This window comes from Mobula hypostoma, chromosome 7 (genome assembly GCF_963921235.1).
Source record: "Mobula hypostoma chromosome 7, sMobHyp1.1, whole genome shotgun sequence".
NCBI classification, from domain to species: Eukaryota; Metazoa; Chordata; class Chondrichthyes; order Myliobatiformes; family Myliobatidae; genus Mobula; species Mobula hypostoma.
The window spans coordinates 174593209-174615720 of record NC_086103.1 but is presented as its reverse complement, the minus strand read 5'-3'; the positions used below and the strand labels follow the sequence as shown (position 1 = coordinate 174615720).

The 22512-nt window shown below is 40.5% G+C and overlaps 1 protein-coding gene across 2 annotated transcripts in view; it reads left to right on the top strand.

Annotated features, from left to right (window-relative positions):
- Positions 1-21381, top strand: part of prkx (protein kinase X-linked) — a 146398-nt gene extending 125017 nt beyond the window's left edge. For both annotated transcript variants that reach the window (XM_063054611.1, XM_063054610.1), the window contains 3 exons: positions 7424-7501; positions 15122-15269; positions 16444-21381. In XM_063054611.1, coding sequence (XP_062910681.1) covers positions 7424-7501; positions 15122-15247 — 204 coding nt within the window. In that variant the 3' untranslated portion in view covers positions 15248-15269; positions 16444-21381. The remainder of the gene's footprint in view (positions 1-7423; positions 7502-15121; positions 15270-16443) is intronic.
- Positions 21382-22512: the final 1131 nt, after the last annotated feature.

The window sequence follows — 22512 nt, the reverse complement described above, 5'->3', positions numbered from 1 at the left end:
GTAATACAGGTTGACCTTCACTAATCCGACTACCTGTAATCGGTTCCTTCGATAATCCGCACTGATTTCAAATTTTCCGCGCAACTGTAGTTTCAAATTTTCCTGGCCACTGTACCAATCTGCTGCTCGTTGTTTTGATTGCGCTAGATCTGTTCACTTGTTGGCGCGCTCTTGTAAGCACAGATAGACGATTCCTGCTTGTTTTCCTGCATTTATTAATATCATTTGCGTGAGGCGCAACCGCCCGGCACCTGCCCATCTCACCCGCCAGCAGCGGGGGAGCTGGTGTGCGCTGGGTCGGTCCACCTTCTCGCCGGCAGTCGCGCACTGCCCTCCGGCGACACCCGGCCGGCACTCCATTCTCTTCTGCCTACAAGCTCAGATCAGACGTGGTGACCCGCTGAATTTAAGCATATTACTACGCGGAGGAAAAGAAACTAATGAGGATTTCCTCAGTAGCTGCGAGTGCAATGTAGTCTTTGGGGTAACTGCAAGTCTGTGACTTTGCTATCATTTAGCTCACGCTTGAGTGCTGATAGTGGGTGCACTTTATTTTTTGCCAGTGGGGAGGGGGCATTGTTGCTTGCTGCCGCTTACGAGCAGGAGGGAGGGGAACTTGGGGGTTCTAACATTTAACTGTCGTTCATTCTTTGGGGCACTCCTCTGTTTTCGTAGATGGTTGCTAAGAGAAAGCATTTCAGGATGTTTATTGTATACATTTCTCTGACATTAAGTGAACCTTTGAATCCTTTGCTATTTTAAAGGTATGATGAGGCGGCTAGCTATTGCTTAATGTGATCCTTCTGTAATTCGGCATTTTCACTAATCCGGCACTTCTCAGGTCCCAATGGTGCCGGATTATAGAAGGTCAACCTGTAATAACAGGGTTGTCGTGGTGGGAGATTTTAATTTCCCAAATATTGATTGGAATCTCCCTAGAGCAAGGGGTCTAGATAGGGTGGAGTTTGTTAGGTGTGTTCAGGAAGGTTTCCTGACACAGTATGTAGATAAGCCTACAAGAGAGGAGACTGTACTTGATCTGGTATTGGGAAATGAACCTGGTCAGGTGTCAGGTCTCTCAGTGGGAGAGTATTTTGAAGATAGTGATCACAATTCTATCTCCTTTACCATAGCATTGGAGAGAGATAGGAACAGACAAGTTAGGAAAGTGTTTAATTGGAGTAAGGGGAAATATGAGGCTATCAGGCAGGAACTTGGAAGCATAAATTCTCAGGGAAATGTATGGAAGAAATGTGGCAAATGTTCAGGGGATATTTGCGTGGAGTTCTACATAGGTACTTTCCAGTGAGACAGGGAAAGGATGGTAGGGTACAGGAACCATGGTGTACAAAGGCTGGTGTTAATCTAGTCAAGAAGAAAAGAAAAGCTTACGAAAGGTTCAAAAAAAATAAGTAATGATAGAGATCTAGAAGATTATAAGGCTAGCAGGATGGAGCTGAAGAATGAAATGAGAGCCAGAAGAGGCCATGAGAAGGCCTTGGCGGACAGGATTAAGAAGAACCCCAAGGCATTCTACAAGTATGTGAAGAGCAAGAGGATAAGACATGAGAGAATAGGATCAATCAAGTGTGACATAAGTGTATGGAACCAGAGGAGATAATATTGGTACTTAATGAATACTTTGCTTCAGTATTCACTACAGAAAAAGATTTTGGCGATTGTAAGGATAACTTACAGTGGACTGAAAAGCTTGAACATGTAGATACTAAGAAAGAGGATGTGCTGGAGCTTTTGGAAAGCATCAAGTTGGATAAGTCACCAGGACTGAACGAGATGTCCCCGAGGCTACTGTGGAAAGTGAGGGAGGAGATTACTGAGCCTCTGGCGATGATCTTTGCATCATCAATGGGGATGGGAGAGGTTCCAGAGGATTGGGGGGTTGCTGCTGTTGTTCCCTTATTCAAGAAAGGGAGTAGAGATAGCCCAGGAAATTATAGACCAGTGAGTCTTACTTCAGTGGTTGGTAAGTTGATGGAGAAGATCCTGAGAGGGAGGATTTATGAACATTTGGAGAGGCATAATATGATTAGGAATAGTCAGCATGGCGTTGTAAAAGGCAGGTTGTGCCTTACCAGCCTGATTGAATTTTTTGAGGATGTGACTAAACACATTGATAAAGGTAGAGCAGTAGATGTAGTGTGTATGGATTTCAGCAAGGCATTTGACAAGGTACCCCATGCAGGGCTTATTGAGAAAGTGAGGAGGCATGGGATCCAAGGGGACATTGCTTTGTGGATCCAGAACTGGCTTGCCCACAGGAGTCAAAGAGTGATTGTAGATCAGTCATATTCTGCATGGAGGTCAGTGACTGGTGGTAAACCTCAGGGATCTGTTCTGGGACCCTACTCTTTGTGATTTTTTATAAATGACTTGAATGAGGAAGTGGAGGGATGGGTTAGTAAATTTGCTGATGACACAAAGCTTGGGGGTGTTGTGGAGGGCTGTCAGAGGTTATAGCAGGACATTGATAGGATGCAAAACTGGGCGGAGAAGTGGCAGATGGAGTTCAACCCAGATAAGTGTGAAGTGGTTGATTTTGTAGGTCAAATATGATGGCAGAATATAGTATTAATGGTAAGACTCTTGGCAGTGTGGAGAATCGGGGATCTTGGGGTCAAAGTCCATAGGACACTCAAAGCTGCTGCACAGGTTGACTGGTTAAGAAGGCATATGGTGCATTGACCTTCATCAATCGTGGAATTGAATTTAGGAGCCGAGAGGTAATGTTGCAGCTATATATGACCCTGTTCAGACCCCACTTGGAGTACTGTGCTCAGTTCTGGTCGCCTCACTACAGGAAAGATGTGGAAACCATAGGTGCAGAGGAGATTTGGAAGGATGTTGCCTGGATTGGGGAGCATGCCTTTTGTGAATAGGTTGAGTGAACTCTACCATTTCTCCTTGGAGTGACAGAGGATGAGAGGTGTGTAAGAAGATGAGAGGCATTAATCGTGTAGATAGCCAGAGGCTTTTTCCCAGGGTTGAAATGGCTAACACGAGAGGGCAGAGTTTTAAGGTGCTTGGAATGAGGTACAGAGGAAATGTCAGGGGTGAGTTTTTTTACACAGAGTGGTGAATGCGTGGAATGGGCTGCCGGCGACGGTGGTGGAGGCGGATATGATAGGGTCTTTTAAGAGACTTTTGGATAGGTACAGGGAGCTTGGAAAAATAGAGGGCTATGGGTAACCCTAGTAATTTCGAAGGTAAGGACATGTTTGGCACATCTTTGTGGACCGAAGGGCCTGTATTGTACTGTAGGTTTTCTATGTTTCTATTACAAGGGCGAGGTCGCAAAGAGCTTTGAAAATTAGGGTAATTGTTTAAACTTTAGGTGTTGCCCAACACACATTTGCGTAAATCAGAAGAATTTAATTTTGGGCCAATATCTGAATGAGACTTGAGTGAAAATTTTGAATAAATGACCTCAGGTACACAAAGCCAAATAAGGTGGCTGGGTATGAATGCAATGAAATTTAAGTCTGGAGATGAGAGAAATAAAAACTGAAGCAGGAACCAGGTCAGTCATTATGGGAACTGGATTAAACAACTTTAATGATAATGTAGATATGTGGCCTCATATTTATCTAAGGATCAGATACAACACCAAAGTTGTGAATGATCATTAAGGCAATTGCAAGTATTGTCTTCCATCTTCTCTTACAGGGTTTGTGACATTATTTGATGACTTGAATGTGTAGCTCAAAAGAAATGAAAATCTCCCTCCCCCTCCCCTCTTCTATTCCTCATCCTGGCTCCTTACCTCTCCGCTGAACATTGACGATTCCTCCGTAGAGATCGTTAAGAGCACCAAATTTCTTGGTGTTCACCTGGCAGAGGATCTCACCTGGTCCCTCAGCACCAGCTCCATAGTAAAGAAAGCCCAGCAGCGTCTCTACTTTCTGCGAAGGCTGAGAAAAGTCCATCGCCCACCCCCATCCTCACCACATTCTACAGAGGTTGTATTGAGAGCGTCCTGAGCAGCTGCATCACGTCCTGGTTCGGAAATTGCACCACCTCGGATCGCAAGACCTTGCAGCGGATAGTGAGGTCAGCTGAGAAGATCATCGGGGTCTCTCTTCCTGCCATCACAGACATTTACACCACACGCTGTATCCGCAAAGCAAACAGCATTATGAAGGACCCCACGCACCCCTCATTATAAACTCTTCTCCCTCCTGCCATCTGGAAAAAGGCACCGAAGCATTCGGGCTCTCACGACCAGACTATGTAGCAGTTTCTTCCCCCAAGCCATCAGACTCCTCAATACCCAGAGCCTGGACTGACACCAACCTACTGTCTTCTACTGTGCCTACTGTCTTGTTTATTATTTATTATTATTTATTGTTGTGCCTGCACTGTTTTGTGCACTTTATGCAGTCCTGGATAGGACTGTAGTCTAGTGTAGTTTTTGTGTTTTTTCTTGCGTAGTTCGGTGTAGTTTTTGTATTGTTTCATGTAGCACCATGATCCTGGAAAACGTTGTCTCATTTTTACTACATTCTGTACCAGCAGTTATGGTTGAAATGACAATAAAAAGTGACTCGACTTAGTCATAGTCATACTTTATTAATCCCGGGGGGAAATGTTTTTCATTACAGTTGCTCCATAAATAATAAATAGTAATAGAACCATAAATAGTTAAATAGTAATATGTAAATTATGCCAGTAAATTATGAAATAAGTCCAGGACCAGCCTATTGGCTCAGGGTGTCTGACCCTCCAAGGGAGGAGTTGTAAAGTTTGATGGCCACAGGCAGGAATGACTTCCTATGACGCTCTGTGTTGCATCTCAGTGGAATGAGTCTCTGGCTGAATGTACTCCTGTGCCCACCCAGTACATTATGTAGTGGATGGGAGACATTGACCAAGATGGCATGCAACTTAGACAGCATCTTCTTTTCAGACACCACCGTGAGAGAGTCCAATTCCATCCCCACAACATCACTGGCCTTGCGAATGAGTTTGTTGATTTTGTTGGTGTCTGCCACCCTCAGCCTGCTGCCCCAGCACACAACAGCAAACATGATAGCACTGGCCACCACAGACTCATAGAACATCCTCAGCATTGTCCGACAGATGTTGAAGGACCTCAGTCTCCTCAGGAAATAGAGACGGCTCAGCCTTCTTGTAGACAGCCTCAGTGTTCTTTGACCAGTCCAGTTTATTGTCAATTCGTATCCCCAGGTATTTGTAATCCTCCCCCATGTCCACACTGACTCCTTGGATGGAAACAGGGGTCTCCGGTACCTTAGCTCTCCTCAGGTCTACCACCAGCTCCTTAGACTATATCTTGACCTGCCTATCACCTCTCCCTGGGTCCCCTTCTCCGTTTATCCTATGGTCCACTCTTCTTTCTTCTCCTATCAGATTCCTCCTTCTCCATCCCTTTATCTTTCCTACCCATATGACTTCATCTATCAGCTTCTAGCCCTCCTTCTTCCCCTCCCACTTTTTTATTCTGGCCTCTTCCCCCTTCCTTTCCAGTCCTGAAAAAGGGTCTCAATCAGAAATGTCGACTATGTATCAATTTCCATAGATGCTGCCTGATCTGCTGGGTTCCTCCATCAATTTTGTGTGTTGCTTTGGGAAAAGGATATGTCAGCAGTCGCAGTGTGGATTATAGTGAACATGAATGTCTGACTTCTGGACTTGCCCATGAACCAGTGGTATGGTGAGAGATTCAGCAGCAGATGGGTTAAAACAAGCAATATTGGGAGTGGGAGGGTGGCGGGGGAAGGTGGAGAGTGTACTGTCAGAAAATAAGCTTTGTTTGTTCAGTCCTTGGTGTGAGCTTTGATTGTGAGAGTGAATCTGGTAAATCTGGTTTAATTGGATAGTCACTCAGAATACAAGGTGTAGGATCAAATCAACTTAAATGTGACAATAATTTGACTTTAGGATAGTTCATATTCACTGATAATTTTAATTCATTAATGTAGGGTTTGCTGTGCTTTTATCTGCACTTGTTGATCTCTGCAGGGCAAGTTGAAAGTGGTATCTTTCCAACTTTGCACTTCATATTGTTATTTTTTTTTAAAAAGACTTGTGATGAAAGAACTCCACTCCAAAAGTGTACTGACCAATGATTTGGATAAATTGTAGTTTTTATTTCATATGTGAAGCTATTTGTGGAACTCATTTGTGTATATTTAAAGTGGAGCTTGATAGGTTCTTGATTAGGCAGGGCATCAAAAGCTATGGGGTGAAGGCAAAAGAATGGTGTTGAGAGGGATAATAAATCAGTCACAATGGAGCAGTCAATGGGCCGAATGGCCTAATGCAGCTCCAATGTCTTGTGTTATTTAGTGCTTTAAGTAGTTGAAAGCAAAATGGAGGGCTATGTGGGAAAGAAACGTCAGATTGATCTTGAAGTAGGTTAAAAGGTTGTCACAACATAGTGGGCCAAATGGTCTGTCCTGTACTGATCTATGTTCATATCATCTATTATTCATAGCTGAGTTTTCTGTTTGCTACTTCAAAACTCTTGTGTAATGCAGAGTAAGAGACTTTGGTGTGCACTAGGAGACTAAATCAAGGAATTATTCATGTGTGGTAGAATTATGCTGCATTTATTTAACACCAATGTACCGTTCATTTCATTGGTTGGTAATAAATGCACTGATCATTTATGAGATATTTACTTTTGGAATTTATAATTTTCTGTCTTTGTACTGTACTACTGCCATAAAACCACAAATTTCATGTCCCATGCCAATGATAGTAAATCTGATTCTGCTTCAAAAGTCTTATTACTAAGCCCCATTAACTTTTGTCAGTTCTGTTGTATGTTAAAATACAAGTCCCTATTGTTCATGCTCTGCTTCAAATTTACTACCCCAGAGACATGAATTCTCATCCATTCTAAGCCTGATTTGCTGCTTTTTTAGCAATGTCGTAGGCATTCCAGGCACTTTATCCAGATGGGTTTGAATAAAGACATCTGTTCATTCCATTTGATACAATTTCTGTACCATATGAGGGCTGCTGCTATCTTCTCATTAATTGTTAATGATTCTAACACTCCGATTTCAATCGTACTTCTCACTGAATCATTCCAACTATTTGTTTATGCTTTGTGTTAGCAAGAATCATAAATTTAACATTTGTAGCCTTGTTCTAGTAGAAAGTCTGGAAATAATATTTAAGCTTTTGTTTCCCTTATCACAGAAACAGTTATATCACTCTTCAGTGCCTTAACTAATCAAGTTGTTCATCAAGCTTATTCTTCAGTAGGAAAGTTACAAAATTATGATTCTGGAATTTATCCACCGTACATTGCAGTGGACCAGCCAAGCCTGCAGCATTACTATGCTCTTTCTCACTCAGTGAAACCTGTCCATGCATTACTAACTGTAAACCATAAGAAATTTGAATTCTAAAACAACTTTCCATTCATTTTCAGAATGGAGCAGATGATGTTAAGCGACACAGATGGTTCAAATATGTAGACTGGGAAGCAGTGCCTCTACGAAAACTAAAGGTGAGTTGTCATGCAATATTCCTAAAGCAAAATGATGTTTGTGTATTTTTGTATTTTTCAAACTAGCATAAATTAAGCTATATCATCAGCATGGTAGCGTAGCATAAAGCTTCACAGTATGTTCTCCGCGTAACCATATGGCTTCCTATGGGTGCTCCAGTTTCCTCCCACAATCCAAAGACATACCAGTTGATAGGTTAATTAGTCTTCGTAAATTGCTTAGGCTAGAGTTAAATTGGGGATTGTTGGGTTGTGTGGCTCGAAGCGATAGAAGGACTTTTACACACCGTATCTCAATAAATAAAAAGTAAATTTGTTGTGTACTAATTATGGTTGAGTAGTTAAGCTCTATGTCATATTTAATTAGCTATCTTACAATTATTCTTTTTTAGATCTGGTCAGTAAAAGTGTTAGAGATGGGTAAAAGCCTTGAAAGTGATGACCATAAGACATAGGAGCAGAATTAGGCCATTTGACCCATCGAGTCTGCTCTGCCATTCAATCATGGCTGATCCCTTTTTTCCCTTCCTCAGCCCCACTCCCCAGCCTTCTCCCCATAACCTTTGATGTGTTGTCCAAATAAGAATTGATCAAGCTCTGCCTTAAATACACCTATCAACCTGGCCTCCAAAGCTGCCTGTGATCACAAATTCATCACCCTCTGGGTAAATAAATATCTCTATCTCTATCCCTCTGTCCTGAGGCTGTACCTCCTTGAACTAAACACCCCACCATGGGAAACATCATTTCCACATCTACTCTTGTCTAGGCCTTTCAACATTGAGAAGATTCAATGAGATCACCCCCCCCATCCTTCTAAATTCCAGCGAGTACAGAGCCAGAGCCATCAAACGTTCCTCGTTCATTCCCAGAATCGTCCTCGTGAACCTCCTCTGAACCCTTTCCAATGCCAGCATATCTTTTCTTAGAGGAAGAGCGCAAAACTGTTCACAATACCCAAGGTGAGACTTCACCAGTGCCTTATAAAACCTCAGCATAACACCCTTGCTCTTGTATTCTAGACCTCATGAAATGAATGCTAACATTGCATTTGCCTTCCTCACCACTGACTCTACCTGCAAGTTAACCCTTAGGGTGTTCTGCACAAGGGCTCCCAAGTCTCTTTGCATTTCAGAGTTTTGGATTTTCTCCCATTTAGAAAATAGTCCGCACGTTTATTTGTACTACCAAAGTGTATGACCATGCATTTCCAACATCGTATTTCATTTACCACTTTCTTGCCCATTCTCCTAATCTGTAGCCTACCTATTTCCTCAACACTACTTGTCTCCACCAATCTTCATATCGTCTGCAAACTTAACAATAAAGCCATCTATTCTATCATCTAAATTGTTGATGTACTGCATAAAAAGAAGCGGTCCCAACACCAACCCCTGTGGAATACCACTAGTCACTAGCAGCCAACCAGAAAAGGATCCTTTTATTCCCACTCACTGTCTCCTACCAATCAGCCACTGCTCTAACCATGCCAGTAACTTTCCTGTAATACCATGGGCTTTTAATTTGGTAAGCAGCCTCGTGTGGCACCTTGTCAAAGGCCTTCTGAAAGTCCAAATATACAACATGCATTGCATCCCCTTTACCATTCCTACTTGTAACTCTTCAAAGAATTCCAGAAGGTTCATCAGGCAAGATTTTCCCTGAAGGAATCCTTGCCGACTTTGTACGGTGTCGCTAAATACTCCATAATCTCATCCTTAACAATTGACTTCAACATCTTCCCAACCACTGAGGTCAGGCTAACTGGTCTATAATTTCCTTTCCGCTGCCTTCCTCCCTTTTTTTTAAAGAGTGGAGTGACATTTGCAATTTTCCAGTCCTCTGGCACCATTCCAGAGTCCAATGTTTTTTGAAAGGTTATTACCAATACCTCCACAATCTCTACTGCTACCTCTTTCAGAACTCTAGGCAGTGGTTCATCTGGTCCGGGTGACTTGTGTAGTAGCCTTGGGTCTTTCAGCTTTTTGAGCAACTTCTTCCTTGTAATAGTAACTGCACATACTTCTCTTCCCTCATATCCTTCAGCATCCAGCACACTGCTAGTGTCTTCCACAGTGAAGCCTGATGCAAAGTACTCATTTAGTTCATCTGCCATCTCCTTGTCCCTGTTATTATTTCTCCGGCTTCACTTTCTAGTGGTCCTACATCCACTCTCATCTTGTATTTTTTTTCATACTTGAAAAGCTTTTACTATCTACTTTGATATTGTTTGCTAGCTTGATTTCATATTTCATCTTTTCCCTCCTAATGATTCTCTCAGTTGCTCTCTGTAGGGTTTTACAAGTGTCCCAATCCTCTGTCTTCCTACTAATTTTTGCTTTGTTGTATGTCTCTTTCGTTTTAACATTAGCTTTGACTTCCCTTGTCAGCCATGGTTGTACTATTTTGCTTTTTGAGTATTTCTTTGTTTTTGGAATAAATCTATGCTGCACCTTCCTCGTTTTTTTTTTCCCTAGAAACTCATGCCATTTGATGCTCTGCTGTAATCCCTGCCAGCATCTCCTTCCAATTTACTTTGACCATCTCCTGTCTTGTACCACTGTAATTTCCTTTACTCCACTGAAATACTGCTATGTCAGACTTTACTTTCTCCCTTTCAAATTTCAAGTTGAACTCAATCATATTATGATCACTGCCTCCTCAGGGTTCTTTTACCTTAAGTTCCCTAATCACCTCCAGTTCATTACATGACACCCAATCCACTTTAGCTGATCACCTAGTAGGCTGAACGACAGACTGCTCTAAATAGCCATCTCATAGACATTCAACAAACTCACTGTCTTGAAATCAATTTCCAACCTGATTTTCCCAATTGACCTGCATGTCGAGATCTCCCATGACTATCATGACATTGCTCTTTTGACATGCCTTTTCTATTTCTTATTGTAATCTGTAGTCCACATCCCAACTACTGTTGGGAGGCCTGTATATAACTGTCATCAGAGTCCGCTTACCCTTGCAGTTTCTTAACTCAACCCACAAGGATTCAACATTCTTCTGATCTTTTGTCACATCTTTCTACTGATTTGATGCCATTGTTTACCAGCAGAGCTTACCATCCCCTCCACCAACCTTCCTATTCCAACAATACAACATGTAACCTTGAATATTCAGCTCCCAACTACAACCATCCTTCAGCCACAATTCAGTGATGGCTACATCATACCTGACAATCTGTAAAAGTGCAACAAAATCATCCAGCTTATTTCTTATACTCTGAACATTGAGATATAACACTTTGAGTGCTGCATTTGCTATCCTTTTTGACTCTGGATCCCTAATACACTGAAACTCATCCTGCTGGCTGCAATTTTATCCTATCATCTGCCTGCCCTTCCTGACAGTCTGACTGCACGTTATCTTTGCACTTTTTTTTAACTATCGATCCTATCCTGAATCTCTTCACTCTAGTTCCCAACTCTTCCCCCCCCCCCCACCAAATTAGTTTAAACCCTGCCTGCAAGAATTTTCGTTCCCCTTGAGTTCAGGTGCAACCCATCATTTTTGAACAGGTCATATCTTCTCCAGAAGATATCCCAATGATCCAAGAAATTGAAGCCCTGCCCCCTGCACCAGCTTCTCAGCCATGCATTAATTTGCTAAATCATCCTGCTTCTACCCTCATTGGCATGTTGCACAGGCCGCAATCCAGAAATTATGACCCAGGAGGTTCTGCTTCTAAGCTTTCTACCTAGCTCTCTCAATTCTCTTTTCAGGACCTCTTTGCTTTTCCTTCCTATGTCATTGGTACCAATATGTAGCAAGTCATCTGGCTGATCCCTCCCTCTCCAAAATGTTGTGGACGCCATCTGAGACATCCCTGACCCTGGCACCTGTAAGGCAAGGTTGTCTCATTCATGTCCACGGAATCCGCTGTTTGATTCCCTGACTATTGAGTCCTCCTATCACTACCACTCCCCTATTCTCCCTCTTTCCCTTCTGCACCACAGATGCATGTTCTGTGTCAGTAACCCGGTCTCTGTGGCATGCCTCCTGGGAGCTCATCCCCCACAACAGTATCCAGAATGGTATACTTATTATTGAGAGAAATTGACACAGGGCTGCTTTGCACTGACTGCCTATTCACATTACATTTCTCCTGGCAGTCACCCAGCTACTTGCCTTCTGCAACTTTGGGGTAACTACTTCCCTGTAACTCTGATCAATTATCTCTTCAGTCTGCTGTACAAGCCGAAGGTCATCCAGCTGCTGCTCTAGATCCCTAACACGGTCTTCACGGAGCTGCAGCCTGATGCGCTTCATGCAGATGTAGTTCCCTGGGATACTCTGAGACTCCAACATCCATCATGAAGAACACATAACTGCCATTTACTACACTAGGTACAGTAAGAGGGAAAAAAAGGGGGAACATTCACATACGCTTATTCAGAACCAGTGCCTCTTTTAAGCCAAAGCCTGACAGTCCTACTCTCACCACTGGCCTACTCCCAACGTTGGTCGCCCTGTTTGTCCCTTCCATACTTTTAAACAAGAGTGGCCAACCTGTGAGAAACCTCGTCGCTGTGGCCTGCTTCTGCCACTGACTGGGCTGTCAGATTGAGTCTGAATGCCCGCAATGGTCTCCTTTTGAACAAGTGTCACCAACCTGTGAGAAACCTGATGTCCACGTTACTGACTTCTAAACCAAATAAGAATTCTTCATAATGAGTAACTGGATTTTAAGGTGATGAATTTCAAGCAAGTATATGGTGACATATACTTACTTTGATAATACATTTACTTTTTAAACTTCGAATAAATCTAGGGTTTCATCTGTCAGAGCAAAGGGTTTCAACCGAAAATGTCAGTGATTCCTCACCTCCCACAGGTTCTGCTTGGCCTGCTGAGTTCTTCCAACAGAAAGCTTGTTGCTCCACATTCCAGCATCTGCAGTCTCTTGTTAGTCTTGAGGTTGTTTTGTTACCTGGATTGATTTTTTTTTTAGTTGTTAAATTGCAGGTCAATTGAAGCATATTAACTAAAAAGTCAGAAGTCTTTTATCATTTTAAATTGTTAATGATCCTAATGGTGCTGTTATTTATCTAAGAACATGAAGGTATATAAAAAGTATTGTTCAGAAGTTAATTTCCTGTAAGATATTATTAATCATTAACTGTAGATTTTAAAAATGCATATTTAATTTGCCTGACCAGTTGATCATTTGTTGTATGGAAACAAGCATTTAATCTGGATCTTTCACTCAGCGCTGAAGTGACCACATCAGCAGCTAACCTCCCAGAGCGGGCCTAGATTATCCGACCGTCCCTGTAATGCCAACTTGCCCACTTTAAACACAAGATGTGATGGGGCATTGTTTCAGGTGGAATGCTTGTTCTCTAGCATCTATGATGTCATAAACTAGTTCAGTGTTTTCTAGTAGTAAAGCAGATTTTTAATTATTTTCTTCTTCCCTGCATTCTCTTAAAACTTAGAGTCGCTAAACATACATAAATCCTTGGCTGCTCCCTTAAATTTTTGAATCACTTGGGGCCACTTATTTCATGAAAATTGCTTTGTAAACTGTTTTGAAACATTTCTGCATTTGGTCAGATTGTGATCCAAGTGGATTATTACATAGTGCTTTAATACTTCCTGGTGGAAAGTAAATCAATTATAAGGATTGGATTTGAGGAGGTTAAGTCTGAGTTACATATGGCTATTCGTTCTCATGTCACTGTTTTTAATAGTATTGGCAAAGGATTGAAATATATTCCAAGAACAAATATAATAAACATGACATTTTTTTGGGAGCAGGGCGGGTGGGTGATTCAACTTGTAGGGTAGGCTAAAACTGCAAGTTCTCTCCTTTTTAAAACAAAATTTAAAGGGGACCTGATGGGCAATTGTTTTTGTACATAAAGGTGGCAGATCTATAGAACGAGCAGCCAGAGGAAATTGCTGATGCAATTCAGAATCCATTTTTTTTTAATCACTGACTTGTTTGTGGAATTTATTGTGTTAGTGACAGGTTCTTCCCTTCTGCGATCAGATTTCTGAACAGTCCACAACCCCTATTTTGCTCTTTTTTTGCACTACTTATATTTTATATTTCTAACTAGCTTGTATATTTTATGTATTGTACTGTCCTGCTAAAGCAAAACAGCAAATTTAACGACCGATGTCAGATGAGTGGATAGGGGAGAACCAGTGGATGTGGTATATTTGGATTTTCAAAAGGCTTTTGACAAGGTCCCACACAGGAGATTAGTGTGCAAACTTAAAGCACACGGTATTGGGGGTAAGGTATTGGTGTGGGTGGAGAATTGGTTAGCAGACAGGAAGCAGAGAGTGGGAATAAACGCGACCTTTTCAGAATGGCAGGCGGTGACTAGTGGGGTACCGCAAGGCTCAGTGCTGGGACCCCAGTTGTTTACAATATATATTAATGACTTGGATGAGGGAATTAAATGCAGCATCTCCAAGTTTGCGGATGACACGAAGCTGGGTGGCAGTGTTAGCTGTGAGGAGGATGCTAAGAGGATGCAGGGTGACTTGGATAGATTGGGTGAGTGGGCAAATTCATGACAGATGCAATTTAATGTGGATAAATGTGAAGTTATCCACTTTGGTGGCAAAAATAGGAAAACAGATTATTATCTGAATGTTGGCCGATTAGGAAAAGGGGAGGTGCAACGAAACCTGGGTGTCATTATACACCAGTCATTGAAAGTGGGCATGCAGGTACAGCAGGCGGTGAAAAAGGCGAATGGTATGCTGGCATTTATAGCGAGAGGATTCGAGTACAGGAGCAGGGAGGTACTACTGCAGTTGTACAAGGCCTTGGTGAGACCACACCTGGAGTATTGTGTGCAGTTTTGGTCCCCTAATCTGAGGAAAGACATTCTTGCCATAGAGGGAGTACAAAGAAGGTTCACCAGATTGATTCCTGGGATGGCAGGACTTTCATATGAAGAAAGACTGAATGAACTGGGCTTGTACTCGTTGGAAATTAGAAGATTGAGGGGGGATCTGATTGAAACGTATAAAATCCTAAAGGAATTGGACAGGCTAGATGCAGGAAGAGTGTTCCCGATGTTGGGGAAGTCCAGAACGAGGGGCCACAGTTTGAGGATAGAGGGGAAGTCTTTTAGGACTGAGATTAGGAAAAACTTCTTCACACAGAGAGTGGTGAATCTGTGGAATTCTCTGCCACAGGAAACAGTTGAGGCCAGTTCATTGGCTGTGTTTAAGAGGGAGTTAGATATGGCCCTTGTGGCTACGGGGGTCAGGGGGTATGGAGGGAAGGCTGGGGCGGGGTTCTGAGTTGGATGATCAGCCATGATCATAATAAATGGCAGTGCAGGCTCGAAGGGCCGAATGGCCTACTCCTGCACCTATTTTCTATGTTTCTATGTAATAAACTTGATTCTGGTTTTTACTTTAAGCAGGAAATTTGTGTTTAATGTATCGATCAGTTTATGCACACTATGCTCTCATAAACAGCAGACTGATACCCAGAAAATCTATTATCAAGGTGTAAATAATGGTCAGGATAGAAATAATATAGAAGTCCTGTGTTGGATTGTCTGCACTTGCAAGAATATACAATGGAGATCTGTCCACTGTTACTCTTCTAAATGGGTCAATTCTCTGTTTCAGCCACCAATAGTACCGAAGCTGTCTCATGATGGGGATACCTCAAATTTTGAAACCTACCCAGAAAATGAATGGAAAAAAATTCCCCCTGTGCCTCCCAAGGATCTGGAAATTTTCAAAACATTTTGATTAAGACACTCTACATGCTAAAGTGAGTTTTAATTATACAGGCTATGACAGCCTGCAGTGATGTTTCTGTAAAGTGGTTACTTAGATCACAGAAATGGACAGTGTGATTTTTCTGTCTTGGGGCTAAGTTTTCTATTTGAATGTTGTTCTGTAAACTGCCTTAAATTCTAAGGGCAAGTAGTTGCCCATTTTAAAAACTGTCAGCTGTTCTGGATAGGATGTAGTACTCAAAAAAAAACAACAACAGCACTATTGTTCTCAGGCTGTCAGGGGGACGAGGGGTGTTGTGGATAGACTGGAAAGGCAGAATTTTTGCTCTTTGGGTTGGTGAGATTACAAGGCATCTGATAGAGGTATTTAAGATCATGAATGGTCAAGGCTGTGTGGATAGAAAGATTAAAAGTCAGGATGCAGATTAAAGGTGATTACCAGAAGAAATGCTTTATGGGAAAAGTGTTTAGGGTTGAGATGGTGTTCCATCTAGAGCAGGGATTCCCAACCTGTGGTCCACAGACCCCTAGGTTAATGGTAGGGATCCATTGCATAAGGTTGGGAAACCCCTGGTGTAGGGGTTTGCGAAATCCTGCAGCCAGTGATGATAGACACTACCTGTAGCCCTAGTCGCCTCTGTAGCGTCTATGGAGGAAAATTGTCAGTTGAAGTTTCAGTTTGAGACCATTGGTTTGGACTCAGTCTGGGTAAAGGTCCTCGACTCAAAGCATCGACTATCCATTTTCCTCCATTGATGCTGCTTGGTCCATTGAGTTCCAGCAGCACCTTCTGTGTTGCTGCAGTTTCTGGCAACTTCGGTCTCTTGTGTCTCTCTGCCTCTTAGTAAGTGCTTTGATCAATAGCCAATATCTGTCTTGCATCACCAATAGCAAAGTGACCAGGAGGTGGATATTCAGTAAAGCTCTCCACACACCTGGAGGCATATTCCACTGTAATCCTCGGAGGAGAATGTGATAAAGAAGTTACGGGCCCATGGTGAGGAAGCAGGGGAGAGGGAGCTCGATGGATAGTTGAGTGATGCAATGGATGGAATCTGCGCAAGGTTTAATCATGTCAGATAATATTAAGTTAATTATAACTTGCAGCAAAATAGCATTAATTATTTCAGAAGGTTCATGGTAAACATGTGTAAATCAATTTCTGCATTTCCTTCATTATAGATGATTGTTTTTGTTTCCCCACAGAGGACTGAGTAAAAGTGTGACCAAGCTGAATGCTCTTAGAAGAAGAATCAGGCATCAAATTGCACATTTGTTTCTCCAGTTTGCTTTTTTTCCCCCCAATGTGGCCTCCTGTGCCTGGAGATCCTGTACAAATCAGTACACTGAAAGGTTCCAGATGCAATTGTGGTTCAACTTCAATGTCAATCAATATGAAGTGACTGGAAGGTGTATTCAGAAGTCTGGAAGTCTAAACTGGATTTTCTAACATAGAATATAATATAGATAATGTAAAAATAAATCTGAATTTTTATAGTAATTATTATTGCATGTCCAGTATGACACCCATTTTTAATTGATTTTTTCAATTGTCTCTTAGAAAATGCATTATTAAAAAAAAGATCCAAATTCTTCATTATTGTAAAATGCCTTGATTTTTTAAAAAAGCACAAGTACTTCCTTACAATGATGTATTTTTTAAAAAAGTGTTTATATATATGTCGGTGTAAAAATCGGGGTCATATCATTTTGTAAATATAGATATCCAAAATGGATGCTCTATGCAAATATAAATTGTGTTTTTTGTTTTAAAATCAGGATATGTTTTTTAAGAATATATGTATATAGAACTTGTTTAAAGGGGATCATTCTGAATACCAGCATCTTGCCATTTTCTCAGTTTGCTGTCATACAGCAAAAAAAAACGTTCTGGAGTTATCATTGGCTCCCATCAGTTATTGTAAGTTCTTTTCTCATTCAGAAACAGATGTGCAAAGTAAATAAGATACTGTTTTATATATAGTTGCATTGCAATGGCAAAGAGGCTTATTGCTACTTTTTTTCTATCAGCATTAAATGGAAGGGTTGGGTGAGTGAAAGATTTAATTCTAAAACTTTTGATTCATTGATCTTCAAGTTTTATTAAATATTTTTCTTAAGTGTATGTGACTTTAGAATTTAAACACAGGATAAACAATGAGGTTGAAGTGAGCATCAGAGCTTTGAAACTTGAGTAAGTTTTGGAGACCATAATTCACTAAACCTAGTTTACAAGCAAAGTATTAATTCACCATTATGGGGATTTTTAAGTAAATAGCAGTGACACTTAAAAAAAATCGGATGTTATATTTGCATGGTCATAATGTTAGAATGTATTCAACAGCTTGTTTAATTGATGGAGTGAGAGAGATTTAATTCTAAAACTTTTGATTCATCTACAATTTCTATCAGATTGTTTTAAGTGTATATGTCTTTAGAATTTAAATACAGGATAAATAAAGAAGTTGAAATGAGCGTCAGAGCTTTCAAATGAGTAAATACTGGTGAGCATAATTCATTAAGCTAAATTTCAAGCAAAATATTATTGCACCGTTGAGGATTTTTAAATTCTAAAAATACTTTTAGAATTCAAAGTACTTTAAATACTAAAGCACCACTAAAAAGGTCAAGCATTACAATTGTGTTGACAAAGCGTTTGAATGTATTTAACAGCTCAATTAATTGATTGAAAGGTACTCAGTATGGCACTGAATTGAGGACACATCTGATCTTTGTTGTTAGCCATACCTCAATATTTTTCCTCTGCCCTCCAGTCCCTGAATGATCTATATAGCTTCACCTTTATCATCTCAAACAATAAACCGCTTCCACTCCACCAGTGCCAGCCCTCTTTTTAAACATGCTGATCTAATAAAAGTATTTGCTTGAATTAATGTATTTCTTTTGATGGCCTAACACAACAAAAGATTTTGTAGGTGGGCAGTACTTTCCATGTGGCCAGCTCAGTTGGTACACCTAACCCGTGTTGCCTTATCTTTTCTTAAGTACTTTCTGGATGAGTTCACTGTGCACAATTGGCTCCCTCAGGATGAAGGGCCATAAATCCCTCTCCTTTGGGAAAAAATGGCTTATTGGCTGAATTTTATATTTGTACTGCTAAGTGCATTTTATCCAACTGTTCTTTGTCATTTGAATTTGATTAACTGTATGCCAGACAAATGAGAAATGCTGACTACACAAGTACAGAAAGAACTTCAAGGTGAAATTGTTAATTTTTCAAAGGCATTTTATATGATGGACTGAACATCACCAATCCTATTTTTGTTGTGTACTTTTCAGTGTTAGTTTACAGCTAACCTCCATCTTCTTTGAACAGCTTTACTCATTTAATATTGCCAGGAAGATATTGTTTCATTTACCTTCTTTAATGTAGATTTCTGTTAGACTTGAGCTACAGGATAATGTAAAAAAGCTGTAAAGGAACAATTCTACTTCTAACAGGAATATATTGTATTATAGGTTTACAAATTTCTACATTTGCTCTGATGATTATGACAGTTAATTGTCACTTGCACAGCCTGATTACCTACAATCCTCATCCTGTAAAGAAAAGCAGAAATAAAATTAAACTCTAGGAAACAGAGGGCTTGTTGAAGAAAGACTGGCGTTTGCCTTCTCCGAATACATTGATCTTTCAGTTTATAAACGGATTGCCATTCTGTACAGCTTAGTTTATGCAATATGTTATTTAATGTGTTGTACAAATGTTTATTTTTGTTGGAAACCATTTTTCACTAACATGTTTGCACCAAAATACCAAAATTAATGCGAATCAAATGATGAATAGTAATTGTATCAGGATGTTAGCAATACTTTAATTTCTTTTGTTCAGTCATAGGCTCTCCATCAATTCAGACACTTTAAGGCCTAATGGTGAAGTAAATGTGTGTTCTTGGAGGTTTGGTCTGCATGTATACAGCTGTGGTAATAGAGAAGAGACTGTTGATGTATGTCTTAATTTTGTTGGGAGCCAGGTGCAGCCAGTTAATGTCTCTACTTAAGTTGATTTCAGGAGGATCAAAGATGGAGCTTTTCATATAAATGGGTTCTCTTTATCTCCCATTCATGTAAACAAAATCAGCCAACAGAGTTTTCGTAGCCTTTTAATTTGTTTTCAAAAAAGAGGCATTTCATGTTGCAGTGTACACTTCTGTGCAACCATTCATGGGTCATTCTGTTCATAAAATATCTGATACATACCTGGGGGCTCAACTCCAATATCAGCAGCCTCATATACCAACTAAGTGTAGAGGAACTTAGCAGGCCCAGACAGCATCAATGGAGGGGAATAAATAGTCGATGTTTCATGCCAAGGTCCTTCACCCAAAACATCAACTGTTTATTCCCTTCCCACAAATGCTGCCTGACCTTGTCCAATATCTGGTTTGTGAAATACTCATGGTTTCTCCTTGTGTGTGCTGGACATTACTATGTGGGCAAGCGATTCTAGAAGTTAAAGTACATGAGCAGAACTAGGCCACTTGGCCCCTCAAGCCTGCCCTGACATTCAGTAGGATCATGGCTGATCTGTGTTTGCCTCAACTCTTATTGCACCAGTACCCTGGAGACCACAATTCCTCCACCTTTCAAATACTTATCTTTCTCCACCTTAAATATATCTAATGATCTGATTTCCCCCTACCCCAATTACCACCACCCTCAGAGAGAAGTTATTTCTATGCACCTCAGTTTTAAATGATTGCCCTATTTTATAACTATTTTCCCTTATTCAGGACTTTCCCACTAAGGAAAAATGTCAACATCTATTGTCATGTCCCCTTTGGATCTTGGGTATTTGAATAAGGTCATGCTCCGTTCTTCTAAACTTAAAGATAAAGGTCCAAACCATCTAACCTCCATCCTAGAACAACCTCTCATCCAGGAATGAGCCTGGTGCATCTCTGTCTGATACCAGTATATCCTTCTATTTAGGTGGGTTAGAAGACCATAAGCTACTGAGAGAATTGTCTTACAAAGGAAAGAAAGAACATCATTCTGGACCATTTTAGTGGGTGGAAATCAGTTGCTGGATTTGTAAAGTTTCCAATATTAAATCCTGATTTGTATGATTGTTATCATTTATGGGCCATGTGATTTTTACTATGAAAACTCTGCAGACAGGCTTGGGTTCCATCTGGGCAGAAATCCAAACACTAGAATCCTTCTGGGTTTAGCCCTTGCAGCTGCCAATTCGAACCTGCTGTCATCAGTCTAGCTATAAGAACTTTTGGAACCTGTTAAGCTGCTGGGGTTAAGTGACTGGACTATTCCAGCACATTGTGTGAATGTTATTAACAAACTGCATTGTCTTAAACTTCTGACAGATGGTTCTTCTGGACCTGGTCCACATTCTAGAAATTGTGATTTAGTCCCTTGTGATTAGAGTTTAATTAAAAATACAATTTCAGTTTCTCCTCATCTTAGTTGTTTGAAATTTGAAGTGTAGCTGCTAACATAGAGCATAGAATTTGGCCCATGATCTGTGCCGACCTTTTAACCCACTCTAGGACATCAAAAGCACAAAGCATTATGTGATAAATCCATGTTTATCCTCCTAAATTATCACTTCAGGCAACAATCTGTAAATCAAATGTACCTAAAACAATAAGGGAGTTTGCTGGATGAACTTAATGGGTCAAGCAGCATATCATAAACTCCAGAGATTCTGTAGATGCTGAAAATCCAGAGGAACTCAGCAGGTCAGGCAGCATCTATGGAGAGAAATAAGCAGTCAATGTTTCAGGCCAAGACTGAAGGGTTGTGCAGCATCTCTGAAAGATAAAGGGCTATTGTTGCTTCAAGATTCAAACCTGCATCAGGCCAGATGCTGCTCAACCCACTGAGTTTGTCCTGCAGATTGTTAGTTGCTTCAGATTCCTGCATCTGGAATATCTTGTCCCCCAAGACAGAAACTAGTTACAGAGCTGCCTTCAGTGTGAGTTGATTATAATTAGTCAAGTTTTATTTTTAACCACTCTTAAGTGAACATTTCTTTGTAAGTCAAGTTATTCAGCATTGTACAGTCATTGATGTATTCTGCCAGTCACTGTAGTGCAGCAAAAACCTAGATTTGCCTTCCTGGACTGTTACTTTTGCAGCATTTAATAAAGCGCTGAACTTTAATTGTGCCGTGTCTTGAAAATAAAGTCATTTGGAATTGTTATTTTAAAGTTCAAAGTAAATTTATTATCAAAGTATATGTGTGTCACCATGTACTATCCTGAGTTTCATTTTCTTGCAAGTATTCACAGTAAATAGAAAGAACTACAATATAATCAATGAAAAACTGCACTATACATCACACAAACAATAAAAATAAGCAAATAACTTTCAGAGTGAAAGCATTTATATTAGTTATGAGTCAAGCTAGAACAATTTAGGAAAGTAATATTTAAATGGAGAAGATTTTGTTTCTCTAAACAGATGATTTTCAAATCCATATAAACTGGAGTCAAATGATTGGCCTATAATGACAATGGTTTGCTTCTAAAGGGTTAGTTTAAGCACTGCATGTGTTTGTGTCCCCACAAGGGGAAAGCTACCAAATGCGGTGCTATGGTCTGGTATGGCTGTTCACACATGTAGAAATATAAAAAGCTCCAGAGATTAGTGGATTTAGCCCAATACATCATGCGCACATTTTCAGGAGGTACTACAGCAAGAAAGCGACATCCATCAAAGATTCTCCCCATCGGGTTCCCAACCATTTTTATGCAATGCACCTGTCCGTACCATTAACCAAGAGGTCTATGGACTCATGGTTGGTAATTCCTGCTCGCCATCCTGCCTGGCCATTGGACATAAGTTACAGAAGTCTAAAATCCCACACCACCATGTTCAAGAACAGCTACTTCCCTTCAACCAATCCACTCTTGAACCAATCAATACAACCTAATCACTAAAATTTAGCAAAATTCTGATCACTGTAGACAAAAATGGAATTTATTTTTGTAATAAGTGTATTCCTTCTCACTGCCTCCCTTCAATCATTCAGTTCCTAAACCAACCTTAATCGCTGCAGTTTAGTAACATTGACCACTTCGATCATTTTGCACTAAAATGGACATTTTTGTCCTAATTGTGTTCTTTCTTGTAAACTTCGTGTATAATTTATGGTTCATTTATCTGATGTTGTGTGCCTGTGATGCTTCCGTAAGTAAGTTTTTCATTGCATCTGTGTATGTATGTACTTATGCATATGACAATAAACTTAACTTTGACAAATGCAATCTAAATGTAGAAAGGCACACAGGA